At 41.4% G+C, this 17,396-nt stretch overlaps 1 protein-coding gene across 4 annotated transcripts in view; it reads right to left on the bottom strand.

The window, feature by feature from the left end:
• Positions 1 to 2,087: 2,087 nt before the first annotated feature.
• LOC126539196 (oxysterol-binding protein-related protein 11-like) overlaps positions 2,088 to 17,396 on the bottom strand; it is a 29,196-nt gene continuing 13,887 nt past the window's right edge. For all 4 annotated transcript variants that reach the window (XM_050185940.3, XM_050185937.3, XM_050185939.3 and 1 more), the window contains 10 exons: positions 14,544 to 14,683; positions 13,667 to 13,752; positions 13,090 to 13,171; positions 12,280 to 12,412; positions 7,156 to 7,266; positions 6,356 to 6,510; positions 5,772 to 5,888; positions 5,425 to 5,586; positions 3,188 to 3,271; positions 2,088 to 2,606 (listed from right to left, as the gene is read on the bottom strand). In XM_050185940.3, the coding sequence (XP_050041897.1) occupies positions 2,547 to 2,606; positions 3,188 to 3,271; positions 5,425 to 5,586; positions 5,772 to 5,888; positions 6,356 to 6,510; positions 7,156 to 7,266; positions 12,280 to 12,412; positions 13,090 to 13,171; positions 13,667 to 13,752; positions 14,544 to 14,683 (1,130 nt within the window). In that variant the 3' untranslated portion in view covers positions 2,088 to 2,546. The remainder of the gene's footprint in view (positions 2,607 to 3,187; positions 3,272 to 5,424; positions 5,587 to 5,771; positions 5,889 to 6,355; positions 6,511 to 7,155; positions 7,267 to 12,279; positions 12,413 to 13,089; positions 13,172 to 13,666; positions 13,753 to 14,543; positions 14,684 to 17,396) is intronic.

Below are 17,396 nucleotides of genomic sequence, written 5' to 3'. Positions count from 1 at the left end.
TGCAGCCACTTGCCGCAGGTGGCGTTGCATGTCCAGCTCAAAAAAGCAGTGCACGAGGTCTTGCAATTATAGATGGGGAGGCAATGATGGCATAAAATCGCAGCCCTCAGGTATTACTTAATTTTGAGGCTATGCAACCATTTACATACCCCGACAATTTCTTCCTTTCTTTGCAGGCATATATAGAGTTATATTTTACATACGCACAAGACTAACAAGTGCAATTACGTGAAATAAAATTGCCAAGTGGCAGCCATGTGGCAACCATGAGTACCGTCCATTTGGCTCACCCTGTGCCACTTCGTGAACTAGTTCCTTACCAGCTCAGTGCCAGTTTTTGCTTGTGTAGAAATGGCATGGCACAAACTGCACAAATGCTGCACCACATCTCCGACGAGTGCAGGGAAAGCGAAGAGCAGCACCTCATGAACTAGTTCAGAAAGTGCAGGCAAGTCGAATGAACATTGTAATTGCAATGCTTCACGTTGCTCCTGGCATACCTACCACATGCTACAGCCCAGAAAGTCACACGAGTGCTTTTCTTTCCTTCTCTTCTTTTTATTTAGGGTATATGCCACAAGACATATGGAGTAAAGAACAAAGAAAAGACAATGTAAACACATGCAGCCCTTTGTGATGGAGGTTCCGCAGCAATGAGTTAGCCTATTTGTTGTCCATTATCCAATGGCATATAAAATCCTCTGGTTTCCTTGAGCATCTTGTGCCAAATATCTTGTGTGCCGGGGCACAAGCACAAAAGGTGACAAATTACCGTCGCAGATGCAGATGCTTAGGACAGTTAGGACGTGTTGCAGGGTTGCCCTGCCTAGTGCACTTGACTGATCTGTACCCATATGTCTTCTCAAAAGAGGAAGCTAAATATTTTTCCTGCCAACCAACATATTTCATTGTACGCAGAGAAAGAATCAAATTTAGGTTCAAGCTTTATAGCTTCAGATAGTTCACCTTGTTCATCAAAGCATTTCCTTCAAAACTGCAAGAATTACAGTTTTGCTATACCTATATGGCACTATATACATTTAGAAATAAACACAACAGGAAGTGTGAGTGCATTGCATCTGCATGCCTAAATGGAATATGATGTTTTATTTTGAAAGACTAATAAACAGTTAAAAAAAATGGGGCTACTAAAGTATTCTTTCACTTTGGCAGAAAAAGTTCATTACTAGTGAAGAAAAAAAAAACATAGCCAGAACTTTCCTTCTTTGAATTTAATGCCAGAACCTGACCACCAACATGTCACATATTTCAAAGTACTTTCTTGCATTCGGGGCTGTTTTGGCACAGGAAAAGTTCTTGAACATTCCTAGGTTGAATGTCTGTTTCCCTCACAATGCAACGTAGTCCTACTGCACCGATAAACAGCAAGATACACTCACCACGTTGTCAGTGTGTCCAACTTCCTGTGTGTCCAGATGCTTTTAGCGGCAAATGTGTCTCCCAATGAATACCAACTAGGCCAAGAATCATTCCCTCACGAGCCGTAAGGCACGGTCTCATGGCTAAACTGGTATGTTTGTACAAACGCATTTGTAACAAATTTTCCTAAAATGCCATGAAAGAACTCTTGAGTGCTGTCTGCTGGATCGTCATGTTCTACACTGACATTGCAAAAATCTGCGACAGCTGGCACCCTTGAGGAGAGGAGTGAATTCTAGAATTTAAAAATGTTGAATTAGGGCTGTTACAAACGTGTGAAAAACATGTCATGTGGAGTAAAAGCTGATCCAAGAACAAGTGATCATTGTCTTGGATGAAGTTAGACAATTCACACCACGATTGTTTACATGCTTCAAGACGAATTCTAATACGTTAGCCCTAGTACACAGTCAAAGCTGACATGTACGTCTCACATGGAGAGCCCAAATCTATACAGCAACACAATTGCTTATTAATCCCGTCTGCAACTCCACCACCTGTCATATAATGCTAAAAAATGAGAAACTATATGTGCCGATCAGCTGCAAAAGAAACTGCAATATCAGTTGAGCTGAAGTATACAAGTTGGCAGGTCCTTATTGTTTTGTTATATATTGCGCACGAAAAAGCAAACAAAAATGCAGAGCTTCTCAGATGCAAAATTCTTTGTTTTATTTATTCATTTCTTAAATAAAAAATTCAGTTCCAAAATACATAATGATATTACAACACTTGCATTTTCCTGTGTTTTTACTGTACAACATACCTGACACGTAGTTCAGGAGAAATGATGGCGGCACTTTCTTTCTTTCTTATAGTTTTTTGACACAAAGGAATGGCTAACATTGTCTTTACTTATTGCACAGGCTGCCGGAATGACTGTGAAAACACAACAGCAGCATCCTCCACAAGTTGATAGCCAGGCTTGATCCTTGCAAGGGGATGGCATAGCTGTTCTGTGCAGGGGTTTCGGTGTTTGTCCTCAAGAAAGCATTTTTGTAGTGTCAAGCGCTGTTGTTGCCACTTACAAGATGCTGCTGCAACTTCTCGGTCATTCTTCAGTGCTGGACCCGTTAGTAACCTCTCGTTCGCAGGTTCTGTGTAGACTAGCTTGGCTTGCCCAAGGGGTACTTGTACTTCCACACGTTTCCTTCAAGCCGGAAGAGCTGAAAAAAGACAACAGAGAGAGAAGAGCACGTTTAACACTATAAAGGTCAAATTTTTCACAGACCACGACTCCGTGGTAAATTTTATGTTTTGCAGTTTTCAGTAGCAGGAGATGATTGAAAACTCATGAATGCAGCAAAAAACTCTTGCAAATGATATTTTGTCCAAAAAAAAAAAAAGGGCTTTTGCTGACATCACAGCAGTTCTGATGCCTAACTGTCTAATACACTGAACCTAATAATGAGAACGATGGGTAACCTTTGCAGAGTAGTTTCGTCCCTGTATCGTATCATGCTTTCAGTGGTTTATACAGTTAGTACAGTCAAGACTGCGACAAAGCATGAACAACATTGTCAAATGCAAAAAAAAAGTAATACAAAAGTAAATAAATAAAAAAACAATCTGCAAGAATTACCAGGAATCTAAATTATTATATTTTTCTAATTTTATTTTTGGCTAGTGTGTGTTCTTATGCTTGGCAAATTATTTGTTACACAATATAACAACAACAACATCCACATCGTGACTACTTTGTGCTCATGTCCACATACACTTTCAAATAAAACCCCGCTAAGTTTACCTTGGCATCATGTGTATGCTGTGCCGTCTCTCCCTGCTCAGGGTCACCTTTTCCTCCAGGTTGCTCTTGGAGTCTTTCTTCAATCTGTTGCACAAAAACAGAAAAGGAAATAGGGAGGTTTGTCCAAATCTTAGAACCTACTAAAGAATGTTTTTAAAGGAGTACTAAGACATATATTTTCGATGTTGTAGAAACTCGTGCTTCTCGCACACAGAAGGACGACAGTTAGCAAAGAAACTAATTAGTGGGGAAAAAATGAAATATTAGCGATGGACATTACTGGAAAATAATAATAAAAGCAGAGCGCACTCCAGAGAATGCCTAAGCTTAAAAGACAACCGCAACGGAACTTCACTTTGGCTAAATTGGTTATAAATGAATAGTATACTGACCCGTGTATTTGTCTTCATCAGGCGACACGTTTCACCGCCTAACAAATGTTATTGTCGGAAGTTTCTGGAATGTTATCGATGGTTCCATCCACAGTCTGTGACTGAACCTTGTGTAATCTGATTGCATGTGTGTGCGACGCGAATAATGTAGAACTTTGTGGAAGGCGAGCGCGTCCCAGCGAATAGTCTGGAACATTCGACGATTGATGTATAAAAGCCGACGCGCTTGACCCATTGATCAGATTTTTCGCCGATCGCCGACTGTGTTCGCCGCTGTCGCCGTTCTTTGAGTGTAGCCTGTTTTTGAGGGCACAAGTTCGCCCAATAAAACGCTAGTTTCGTCTTTCCCAGTTTGACTGCTTTCTTCACCGTCACTACCATATGACAATACACTACTGAAACAATCCTGGTCAACCTTCTGGGCGGGTTAGTGTCTAATTTTATCTTTAACAGTCTTTTATTTTTAACAGCACCTAAGTAGAGGACATACTGCCCCAGTGGTTAGCAGATATGACGCAAGTTCCATCACACTGCCTTCGAGATTTCTTCAGCGCGCTGCAGGTGGCGCCTAATGTCAGAGGTCATACCAAGGAGTTGAGCTGCGCTTTAAGCATGCCTTACTTCCTTGAGTCATGCATTACTTCCGGCTGGCAGTAATGAAGACTTTCTTTTTTCTCCGGTTTTGGTATCAAAGACATCAGCTTCTGCGAGACTTCTGTGACGCACACATTTGTATTTAAAATGTAAAATTTTGCATAAAGGGTGCTCTATGCCTACGCTATACGGAACTAGGGTCTTTATGCAGCCCAACATTTCATTCCAGTTGGCCTTTTAAGGCCTCGTTAAACCAGCAAGCATAGGATGATGCCAGCAGCTGTAAGACAGGGGTAATAGGAGATTGATGGGAGAGGCCTTCTTCCTGCAGTGGACATAAAATAGCCAGATGATGATGATGATGATGAAAGCAGTCTAGTTGTCAGAAGGAAAATCGGGCAACATGATAGAGTTTGTTGTTTAGCTGATGTAATTTAACAATTATACAGCCAAGTTGTCCATAATCCACATTTTGCATCCACTTTTGGACCCACTTATAGCATTACAGGTTTTAACAATGCCTGAATATAACAATGAGCAGCCAATGCACTGTCAACTTTTGTAGGTGTTCTATGGTAAATTAAACCACTTACTAAAATGGTCCCATTTGGTGTTACCGGTTATAACAATTAAATTTGTGTGCTCCGAAAGAAAAAGAAACGAAACACCATAGGTGAAAAAAAAAAAGTAAAAGACGGAGCTTCTTTGCAACATGTCCTTGTGCCATGCGCACCCTCCCTTCGTCGCATTGCCTATAATTTTTTTTTAGGAAAACAGGTGGGGGCTTTGCCACACTCTCCTTTGTGCCACACACCCTGCATGGTAAACCTTCGTTGTGCCCCTCTCCTGTCCCTCTTAGACCCTCTCACCTACATCGAAGGAACGAAAGGGAGACCAGAGAGTGGCAACTAAGGCATGCCATCCAGAGTGTGCAGCACAAAATTGGGGATGGTGAAGTAACTTTCTATTCCTGGATTTCCCAGTCCTTTTCCTTTTCAATCTTTGTTTCAATCTTTGTTTGCCTGCCTGCCTGTGTGCCGTCATGGCCATGTGACATATTGCGGAAGTGCTGCTACACAACGCAGGCAACAAGGCGACGAAAGGGTTTTAGTGCTTTACATGACGATGACTTTCAACTTGCCTTTTCTATACATCTTTATCCCATACAACTTGCACAAGTATCCATATTGGTGTGTATCAATTTTGCTTTCATCCACGTTTATGTAAAGCTACCCGTTCCCTTCAGCTCACCTTGCACTTGTGATGCGATGCCAGCACTGCATTTCCGGAGCGCAGAGCTTGCGTGACAGGCTGCCACAGGCGCCGAGACTCAAAGTTGTCCTGGGCATCAATGGGTCGACAACGCTTCTGCTGGCGCTTCAGCTCACGGATCTTCCACTCTTTGGAGCGTCCCTGCGAGACGAGCAGAGTTCATGCAATAACACACTGCTACAACGGAAATCCATACGGGAGCAAATATGGTACAACATTAGACAACTTCAAAAATGTATTGTTGATGAGATGCTCAAGACTTTCATAAAGAGGTGCTTGTTGTTCGGACAAGTGAATGCAAATGAAAAAAAAAAAAAAACACTCACGTCTGCATACTGCAGCTCCAGCCTTGTGTCCCACTCCCCTGAAATCTTGCACACCGTTTCTCCTGTCACGGACTTGACTTCACCGGAAATGCAGTGAAGCTTGCCTCCGTAGAATGGCTGAAGAAAAAAAAAAAAGGGTTCTTAATTACCTTTACCAACTGAGGGTCACAGTTCTGGAAAAAAGCATCTCCCTAGGGTTAGATTATTTTATTGCAGATTTAAGTTCTGCAGAAGAACTTATTTCGAGAAAAAACAAGCAAATAATTTTGCTCATCTCGCACCACCTTGTGAGTTTCAGCAGAACTGACTTGCCATACGATCATTTTAAATTGTCAAAGCCCATTACACAATGGCCAGTCCACTGTGTATTGCACAGTACAGGGCAGCAAAGGATTAGGTAGCCTGATGAGATTAGGAAATTAACAGGCATACAACCAAACTAGCTGACGAAAGACAAAGTTACTAGAGCTGGATCTCGGGGAGAGATTTTCATCCTGCAGTGGACATACATAGACTGATGGACTATGGCAAATGACGACAATGATAACGACAACACAGGGCCACAACAGGTGGCCATTACTTGCCTTTGTGTGGAATGTGATAGGTGCGATGGCATCACCGCATGCAACTGTGACTCTACCACCAAGTTCGATGTATGGCTGGCTGAGCAGCGACCGCCAATACATGGTGGGCAGTCCGATGCTGTACGTCTCGCCCAAACTCAACAGACACAGCTCCACTGAAATGACAGCAAGGCCTTCATTTCATCAACAATGATGGACTAGATCTGCAAGGTGTGCACCAATGCCTGTGATTCTGTTATCACGATACATTGGCACTGAAAACAAGGCGGGATGAACAGAGGCGAAATAAGGTTTGACAGTCTTGCACAATCCTTTGGAAGTGAATCTTTTGAACAGTTAACTGATGGCCTGATGACTTTCCTTCAACTTGACTAGCCTCCTTACTCTCACCTCTTTCGCAATAACTTTGCAATACATTTTAACTTTTCTAAACTCTTTATTGCTTGCTTTTGAACAAGATGACTTCATTTCACACAGTGATAGTCATTTCTTAATCAGCTAGCGATAGGTCACACCCACTGTGTACACCAAATTTATATCTCAGAATTCCTATCCTGAAAGCAACTTTTCGTTGCCTCCCATTTGCTGCAAGATACACTGGCACAGCTAGCTACGCCAATAAAAGTTGTTGGAATAGTTTCGCGGTAGAATGCTCATCGTTGACAGCCTATAAATTTTCTGTCAGCAAAAAATGACCAGAAAATAAAAGAGGCAAGTTCACTATAAGACATATCTCCGGACTTCTGTATTCAACAGATGAAAAAGCTGAGAACATGGAGGCTTTCATGCTGAATGCTCACCTTCTCCCATGAACTGCAGCCCTACATAGTTTCCCATGAGGTTAGACTTAATGCTGAGCGATGCTTGAAGGCACATCTGCTTCTCCAGGCACTCCACGTAGAAGGCACTCACTGCAAATTTCACAGGAGAGTTCATAAACTACCGTCATCAATGTTTACACTAAAGGCAAACATTGATTGATCAAGTGACTGGTTGACCAATCAATTGCTTAACTGGATGTTTGTTTAACTGATCAATCGATTGATAGATCAACTGGTTGACTGATCAAGTGATAAACATTCAATTCATTGATTAACGAATTGATGGATCAATTTGTTGATTAACACTTCATCAACTTATCACTCAATTTATTAATCGAAGATGATGATGATCAAAGTTTATTGGCGCAAGGGCATCTAAGGCCAAAGAACGCCAGGACATATGTTTTGATTTAGGAAAATTGTGAGTTTAGGACTATGACTTAAAATAAAGGCTGTACAGAGGCCAACATGTAAGATAGATCTATAGATATTAGTGCATCAATTCTAAAATATTTACTAAAATAAATATAAGGCCTTAAATGCACTGACTACAGGCACACATGTAAAGTTATTGTGGATTGTCCGAGTCCCTTGCTGTACAATTCTTGCTTACGCAAGAAGTGCGAGAGCTCAGACATACTTTTGTGCATCAGAGTGTATTTCACCTGCGAGGCACAATCTGATGGTTAGGATGGAATGAGATGACGTCTAGAAAGTTAACTTGTGCAAGATAATTAAGCACACTTTTAAAGTTAAGAAGTGCATCCTCTGATAAGAACATTGAGGGATGGGGGTATATGGTGTGAGTAGAGTTCCCTAAAATGAGCCACTCACTCTCGGTGAAGTTCGGGCCATTGAATGAGGACATATAGGATGGTTAGGTTCTCACCGCAGCGTGTGCACGTCGGTGGGTCAGTTGCAGTGAAGAGGTATTTGTGCGTATCATAAGTGTATCCTATTCTGAGTCGTGCCAGGGTGACTTCGGTGAGTCTATCAAGCTTCAGTGGGAAAGATTTGGTTAACTACTGTTTAAGCAGGTGCAGCTTACTTTCAACTTCTTGTCCCATTCAGCTTGCCAATGATTACAGAGCACCTTTCGTATCACAGGTTTCATGCCTACACCAGGTAAGCAGCTTGCATCAATTGTATCCCGATGAGCCGCTTGTCCAGTATTTTTGTCCGCCATTTCATTGCCTGCGATCCCAGAGTGGCGTGGCACCCAGCAAACAACAAGAGCAAGGTTTTGTTTATATGCTACGTGAATGCGTTTAAGGAGCTTGTTTAATACAGGGTTTCGGCTTGCTTTGCCACAGGACAGGGCTGTGAAAACGCTTAAAGAATCTGTGTATATTATAGACTTTTGCACCTTGTACCGTACAAGGTACTCAACAGTGATCAGAACAACGTACGCTTCCGCTGTAAAAATGCTGCTATGGTTATGCAAGGTTTTAGAGTTAGAGAAGTTTGGGTGATGGGCTGCACATGATACCGAAGTTGCAGACTTTGAAGCATCAGTAAAAAATTCCATAGATTTATACTTGTCTTCATGGGCCAAGAAATGTTGCTGGATGAGGGCATTTGGACAACTCTTTTTGTTAAGCTCTGTAAAGGACAAGTCACAAGTGACTGGACATTGCTCGCAAGGTGGGATGGGTTCAGCATAGTCACTTTCCTGCAGATCTGTGAAAACTATTGCGAGTTTTTCCGCAACAGATTTTACTGCTAATGGGAACGGTGGGGCGGGTGAAGGCCGGTTTAAATACAACTGATTTGTGGACTGATCATTTATGAGTGCTTTGCGTGTATGTTTTAGCGACATGGTTCTTATTGCATAGGTGACTCCGCGATATGTAAGCTGATAATCCAGTGGCCACTGATCCGACTCTGCATAGAGGCTTTGGACAGGGCTCGTACGAAAGGCACCAAGTGCTAGGTGGATACCTAAGTGATAGACAGGATCGAGTAGCTTAAGTGTTGTCTTTGAAGCTGACTGGTAAACAATACATCCATAGTCTATGTGTGACAACACAAGGCTTTTAAGAAGAGATGGGAGACAATACGTATCTGTTCCCCACGACTGGTGAAATAAAATCTTTGAAAGGTTCACAGTTTTAAGACATTTCAGCTTCAACTGTTTTATATGCTGCATGAAGGCTAACTTAGTATCGAAAATTACATCCAAAAATTTGTGTTCTGTTTTAATTACTTGGCTTCTCCCATTCATCGTAATGCAAGGGTCAGGACATACCCCTCTTCGTCTGGAAAACAGCACACAGGTAGTCTTTTCTGCACTGAATCTAATCCCGTTTTCGTCTGCCCATTGGGTGAGCCGATTAACACTTTACTGTATCTGGCATTCACATTTGGGCAGGTTGCAAGATTGCTGATTTGGATGTCGTCCACATAAGACAGAATAAGGCACCATGGATGGTATAACATAACGGAGAGAGTTCATTTTAATTATAAAAAGTGTGCAACTTAGCACTCCTCCCTGTAGTACACTGTTTTCTTGAACAAATGTGTGCGATAGTACACTGTCAATTCTTACGCAGAACTTCCTTTCAGATAGGTTCAGATAGGAGAGAACTTCCTTTCAATTTTGCAAGATGTTCAGCATACTACCACAATTTCCACAGGATGACAGGTCTTGCAGAATACCGTATCGCCAGGCAGTATCATATGCCTTCTCAAGATCAAAGAATACAGATAGACAGTATTGGCTGTGTACAAGTGCACCACATATATATATGACTCAAGGAAAACAAGATTATCGGTTGTATACTTTGCTCTTCGGAAGCTAGGTTGGTGAGGGTCCAATAAACCATTATATTCCAAAAAGAACACAAGGCGAAGGTTAATTATTTTTTCAAATACCTTAAGTAAACAGCTGGTGAGTGCAATTGGTCTGTAGCTGTTAACTAAGGAAGGGTTTTCGCTGTGTTTGAGTACTGGCAGGACTATTGCCTCCTTCTAAGATGAAGGTATACAACCAGTTGCAAAAATATTATTGTAAAGACCTAAGATGCAGTTTCGGGTCTCAAAAGGCAGATTGTTGATTATTTCATATGTTATTGTGTTAGAAATTGGAGCTGAGCTGCCACAGGAGCCTAGGGCAAGCTTGAGTTCATGGAATATTAGTGGTTTGTTGTACCCTTCTGATATGACAACTTGTTTGGACGCAGAGGAATATTTTCAGCTATTCTTTTATGGTATAAGAACTTTTCGGAATAATTTTCCGAGCTTGATACCCTCTCAAAGTGCTCACCAAGAGTATTTGCTTGATCTTCCATTGTAACACCAGAGCCAGTGACGAGAGGAAAAGAATTTGGACGTTGTCCTTTTAGTTTATGTACCCTACTATATATTGTGCTAACATCCGTATACGAGTTTACTGAGGATACGTAACATGTCCAGCTTTCTCTTTTGGATATTCGGCGGATACGGTGGCCATTTGCTTTTGCACCGCTTAAAATTTATTGGATTTTCTGTTGTTGGGTAGTGTGAAAAGCTGCTCCATGCTTTGTTCTGGCATTTCTTTGCAATTTCACAGTCTTTGTTCCACCACGGTTTTGGATTTACTTTATCTGTGCAGGACTGAGGTATGCAGTTTCGAGCAGAACAGAGGATGTGTTCAGGGATGTAGCTGGTCAGTTCCTCTACACCTAGGTGGTCCACGTCTTCCAGGCACAGTTTACTTATGTTTCTAAATTTCGAGCAGTCTGCACTATGAAGTCTCCATTTTTGGGGGCAAGCTGGTCCATCGTGCCACTTTGTTGTTTCAAGGAGTGTTGGGAAGTGATCGCTCCCATATGGATTACTAATAACTCTCCATTCAAGGTATGGAAGAAGTGATGCTGACCCTATGGCTAAGTCTATACACGAATACGTGTTGTGTGTAGGACTGCAAAAAGTTGGCTCTGTCTTGTTAAACTGACAGGCTCCAGATGAAAGAAGGAACTTTTTTATTGCCCGTCTTCTCGCATCACATCTTGCGTCACCCCAGAAAAATCTTCGATTACTATATAGGGTTCAGGAAGCTGGTCAATCAGCTTTTCAAGTTCTGCTGTGTCAAACCATTCACCAGGCGATATATATATGGAGCAAATAGTTATAACAATATAGCCCAAACAGCCACTGCTTCAAATGAACTCTGGAGCGATACATGCTGGCACGCTACTGACTTTTGGGCTATGATTGCCACACCGCCTGAAGAAGAATTACCATTATTTCGATCTTTATGGAAAACTATGTACTGTCTTAAGTTCTTGTGTGTCGACTTTAAATGTGTTTCTTGAACACAAAACAGTCGTGGCTGATATTCCTTTAGTAGATCTTTGACATCATCTAGATTGTGAAATAGGCCCCTGGCATTCCACTGAATTATTTGTGTAGCCATGTTGAGGAAGATTTTTGTTGTCTGTGTTCAAGAGCATGTGGTAAAGATAGATAGATATGTATACAAGGACAGTAACCATTTAGGTTACCGGTTCATTCCTCAGAGTAGTTGCAGGAATTTTATCCCTCCTAGCGCGCTGGTCTCAGAGAGTGCTGAAAGTGCTGGAGGTCGCATAACTTCACGAGTTTTGGAGATGCATTAAATTGAGGCAGACAAAGCATTCGCTCCCTACCACCAGTACTTTTCGTGTTAGTACCGTCCCACTGAGGGCAACACTAACAGTCGTGGGGCAGAGTGGACACGAAAGCACGGCTGGCTTCACTTCGTACTGCCGATGCGAAGACATAGTTGACAGGGCATGAAACTGTATCTTTCGTCGCCGACTCTGAAATTCAACAAAATAATTTTTTTTCTTATTCAAATTTACTTTCTCCAATACCCCAATAATTTGAAAATTTTGCGCTCCCTCCTGTGCAAGAAAAGTCCATCGGCGATTGTACTTATTTGTATGAAAGGTCATATCTCAGTATAATGAAATTTCGATGTAACGAAGCAAATTTCAGATTTTACATACTTCATTATATCGAGCTTTAACTGCATCTCTTGTGCCACTGTCTGCACAGTTCATCATTTTGCACTTAACTTATGGCATGGACATCTTTGAAAGATGCAAATTCTAAAACACAGTCTCATGTGGCCTTACATACCTGGAGGGTGATGGGAGACCTGCTCTGCCACAAAGGTGACCTGTGTCCCGGTCTCGCTGCTGCCTGCCACTTGCCACGAGCAGTGAAACATCTCGCCGAGCACGGGGTTGTACGGTTTTCTGGCTGAACGACTCTGCAAAACATTAGCGAACTCTAACCTCTCTCAACGTGTGAAACAATGAAGGAACTAGGGGCCTGTATTTTGTTGACAACCCTTTTTTCATCTTCCATTCTTTTCACTTTTCATAACTGGCTCAGACACCACCACGATGCTGTTGTCACTTAGATTCACCACACAGCACAATAAATGATGAGAAAAAAAAGAATGAACAATGAAATTGATCGTTACAAAATGTGGCCACAGTTCTCATATTCACAAACAGGGTTTCCAAGTACTCAATTCAAAAAGCAGTGAAAATATGACTTGATGATTATCTAAAGCCCCCTCACTTCATACCAGTAATTACGGATATAGTAAACCTTAGACTAACAGTCTGTAAATCAAGTTGTTGTAAATAGCACTAGCTCTAGAATGAGAATTAGAGTGGTGTAGGGCATCCTATTCCTATAGTGCAGAACATGACTTCGTCGAAAGGCAGTCTGCCATTTATGGACCTAACAAAGCAGTTCCCATGAATTTCAACATTAGCAAAAGAGTGGCATGCAGCATGGTACAGATAAAGCTTTTGTAGATGAGGTGCCCTTCATGTAGCCAGAACTGGCAACACTGCAATTTAAAAGTATCGTTTGTGTGACTGTACAGTTTAAAGGGCTTATACTACACTATCGTGATCGTCATAATCAACCTACCTTGCGTGTTGCATAGAGTGAACAGAGAAGCCATTCTGTAACCATGACCAGCCTCTCCTCCGGCGTTTCACCGTCAGCTATCCTGAGTAAATATGTCGCATGCAAAAGCATTATTCACAGACATTCAGCATGAACACTGGAAACTGAGACACTGAAAGTCAACAAGCTCCTACAATTACCAGCAGAGCAAGCAAAAAAAAAAAACGCAACACACCCTCAAGAGAAATGTTAAGCATCACCAAAAAGCATCAGTTCCCCTACTATTTCGACTCAGGCAAGGCTTTCCGAGAGAATATACCAGTTTACTGGGCAAACTTGTGTCCAAAGTGAAATAGACACAGAAGAAAGACAAAAGTGGCTGTGAGCTAACAGAAGTTGTGGACTGCATTTGGTCCCAGCCTAGCTGACGTGCCAGTTACTGACACAGCTTCAAAAAGTGCTACGGGTACCAAGCAAGAGAATAACCCAATGGTAAGAAGGCACATCTTGTGAAAGAATGAAACACGATCACATCGTTCCTGTCAAATGATCATGACAGAGAACATATTACACATGGTGGCAGAGATCCTCAGCTCACCTCAGAAACATATCGGGGTAGCTCATGAAGTCAGCGTACACTTCAAGAAGCGATCTAGGCTCCAGAACATAGCTTGGAAGCGCCACCTGCATGTTCAGAGAAAAACAAATATTTTCTGTGAGTTACGCGATAGCAAAATTTAAGACAGCCATTCTAAACTTCTCACATCTTCCTGTATGAAAGTGCATGATAAACACTTTTGGCAGCACTGAAGTTGTGCATGTTTGCATACTGCAAACTTAGCATAGAGCAAATCTATCATAATGGAAACTATGCTATACTGTGAGTTGTCAACACACACGATTTCACAAGGCTCCACATGCGTTACAAAGCAGCAGTGACATGAAGTAAGGCACTGCAAATCAACAAAAATTGGTCCCAGTGGGTGTGTCAAGCAAGAAAAAGACCATGCAAACAAACACGATACCCACTGGAAAAATCACAGGGCATTCGCAAAAGCAATGTGAATAAAAAGATCACCTCTCTTTCAGTAACGAGCATATCGCGATGACCAAAATTGAAGGATATGGCAGTTTGTTATCAAAACTACATAAAATATGGTCTGCTGCAGCTGCAGATTAGTGCTGAACTGTGAAATATATGTAATGTGATAATGTAATATGATAAGATAAACTGTGCTGCAGTTTTCTTGCAATGTCATGCTCCTACTTAAGGTGTATACTTCTGGTGCCAATGCAATCGAGCTCAACACAAACCACAGCTATCACTGATGCTAATTAGCATGCACTCACAATTACATGCCCTTTTCCTGCATTCCTTCCAGCTACGTGATACCAATGTCCCAGTGTAATCCAACTGAAACTGTGCATGTGTCCCAATAACCAAGCCTTGTGATGGTGTTCAATGCCATACATGCCTTTGTGAGGTCCATGCCAAGCTTGAGTTTGGACAGCAGCTGCAGTATGGCATCCTTGTTCTCCTCAGTTGGTATTGAGGAATCCTCGTCATCACTGTCATCTTCGTCGAGTACCTCGCCAGAGTTGTTGTTGTCCACCCCTGAAGGAAAATAAACAGCCTTCAGGAGCTGTGCCATTATTTCTGCTGCGTTGCGTTTACATGGCCTGGCTATGAATCAAAAGTACTGACAGTCTAAAAGTAACAGAAGAATGCAAGAGACATGTACGGCACTGCAACTAATGTCCCCTCCATAGGGCACTACACATATAAACCTGTGCAGAAGTTTGTGCACTCTGCACATTTTTGGCAGCCTAGTTCGCATGTTCTTCCATGCTACCTTTTCAATGCCTAGCTTTCAAAAGAAAGTGGATTAGCCCAGCAAAGCTAGACAGCACAGAAGCAGACGCAATCATGAACGTTCACACCATTCAACACTGTGCACAAGTGTGTGTGTGCAGCAGTTCATGCAGTTGTGATTTACCCATATGAATACAGGCTGTTGTAGGCAATACCCACAGTCGTAGCTAGCACTAGTTACAAGAAGTGTTCGTTCAGTTGGTACATTCTGTTCTCATAATTTCAGTGTCACACAAGCTGCTGTTTTGACAACTGAGTAATATTTAACGGGTAATGTTTAATGTCGCATGGGAACAAGAAGCATACAGGACACCAACAAGCCCAGCTGACTAACTACAATCCCAACTTTCCTTAACACACATTCATTCATTCACACACGTTCACATAATCATGAAATTCACAATTCATGAATTCTAGTTATACCATGAATTCCTCTCTAATTTGCCATTCTGGGTGCACTACAAAGCTGTAATAATACATGGAAAGAAAACTAATTAAGTAGAACAAGCACTTTTACCTTTACACTTTTCAGTATGAGATTGATGAAAGTCATTTTTACTTGAATGGCAAGTTTTGGCGCAACAGAATGTTTACAGACTGGTTGTATTTCATTTTTTCTTTTTTCAGAGCAACTATGCACATTACATGCTTTGATTAGTTTTCTTCTCATAACACATTTCCTTCCAGCCCCACAGTCGAGTATACAAAGTAGTTCAGACTGTACTGTCACAAATGGCATATTCACATCATGGATGTATTCAATCAGCATGTCTCACTGCTGGTCAGTGTGTAGAGCAATGGTGTTTCAACAAGGGTAACAGTTTGTTAAAAGAATTGATCAGGCACCATAGCGTTGCCATATAATGACATGAGAAAACACATTGTCAAGTATATATGCTTGCACAATATGAGTTACTCTTTAGCATATGTCCTAACCTTTTTTCTGGTTGATAACACGTTTATATTTGTCACTTGCTTCCATGACAAAATGGTATACTGTTCCTTTCAATGGACTCAGCAGAGAATGAACATTTCCATATTTCTCTTTATGGTCAACACTATCGCAATGCACAAAAATGATAAGCCCCTTCTATAGTGATTTAAAGCATTCAAATTTCCTTCTAACTTGATGGCTGAACCATACTACTCAGCCAGAAGATAATCTTCAGTCTATGGTGCCACATCAAACTACGTGTTTTCATCCTGATTGGATGGAAACACGAACTGGCTTCAATTACAATGGGTATGGTTATTAAAATATTACTAATTGTAATCTACAGAGACAATAAACTTTACTGTCAGTGTTTTATCCAAACTACAAGTGGGCAAGTTAAATTAGACTCATAGAACAAAACAACCGCAGCATACATTTGTACTCGTAAACGTTAGTTCAAAAATAATTCAGCTGTTGGCTAACCTTGAAAAACAGTGCACGACTTGATGGTTTGTTTTGGTAGCTTTCTTTCCATGTTTAAGAGCATCCTCTTTCTTCACAAAAGCACATGTACAACATCCATCAGAAATTATGAAACCCATGTGTGTGTGACTGAACCTGATGGCAGTTATGTCAATTAGCCCGCTGTTATGTCTGCACTTCTCGAGAGGTGCTAACCTAGCCTAACCCTCCAGGCTCGGTTTTATATACGGGTTGTTTTCCTTTCATTCCATTCCCTTATCAAATATCGCAGCAAGTGGTAAATGCTGGAGATAATAAAGGCATGACATAATGCCAGCCATTATTGAAGAGCAAAGATAAAATGTAAAATGAAAAACTTAAGAAAATTTTTTCAAAAATACTGCCCCAGAGTGGTTTTCAGTAGCAGATGTTTCATGGACATGACATGATGCAGCAGACTCTGAAAGGGTAAATCTCCCTAATGGCTTTTTTTCTTTCCACAAAGGCTGTACCATATTTGAACACATTTGCTACACACACAAAAAAAGGAACTAGATGGGATTTTCGTTTTTTTCCTGGCTGATTGAAAGCTGTGCTTGAAATTACATTTGTGGACTGTCCTATGCAGTGATTTACTGTGGTGGCTAGAATGCTGTGAAACAAGTGGGGATGCATTTCAAGCAGGTGTTGTAACATCTGTGGCTATTTCTGCAATGAGTCGTTGGAGCTGAAAACCAGAACATTTGCAGATGCAGTGAAATGTAGCCAACGAATGTGGCTTGTTCTGCAGTCACCGCTCATGACAATGCACGATTTTCTGCCCCAAGTTAACGAAGTTAATGAATCAATATTTTAAGCATAGCTAAACTAATAACATTCATTTCAAACAGTCTATGCCGAAGCTAAAACCTTAGACTATAAGTGCTCGAGTTAATCATGATGGCGAGTACTTCAATCTCAGAAGAGATGCATCGAGTAGCTTGTACGCATTTCGGTGGGCCAGAGTTCCAAGGCAGCTGTAATCATGCATGTAATTACATAATGAGGTTAGTGAAGTAC

Source organism: Dermacentor andersoni, chromosome 11 (assembly GCF_023375885.2).
Source record: "Dermacentor andersoni chromosome 11, qqDerAnde1_hic_scaffold, whole genome shotgun sequence".
Lineage (NCBI taxonomy): Eukaryota > Metazoa > Arthropoda > Arachnida > Ixodida > Ixodidae > Dermacentor > Dermacentor andersoni.
This window is presented reverse-complemented; position numbering and strand designations above follow the sequence as displayed.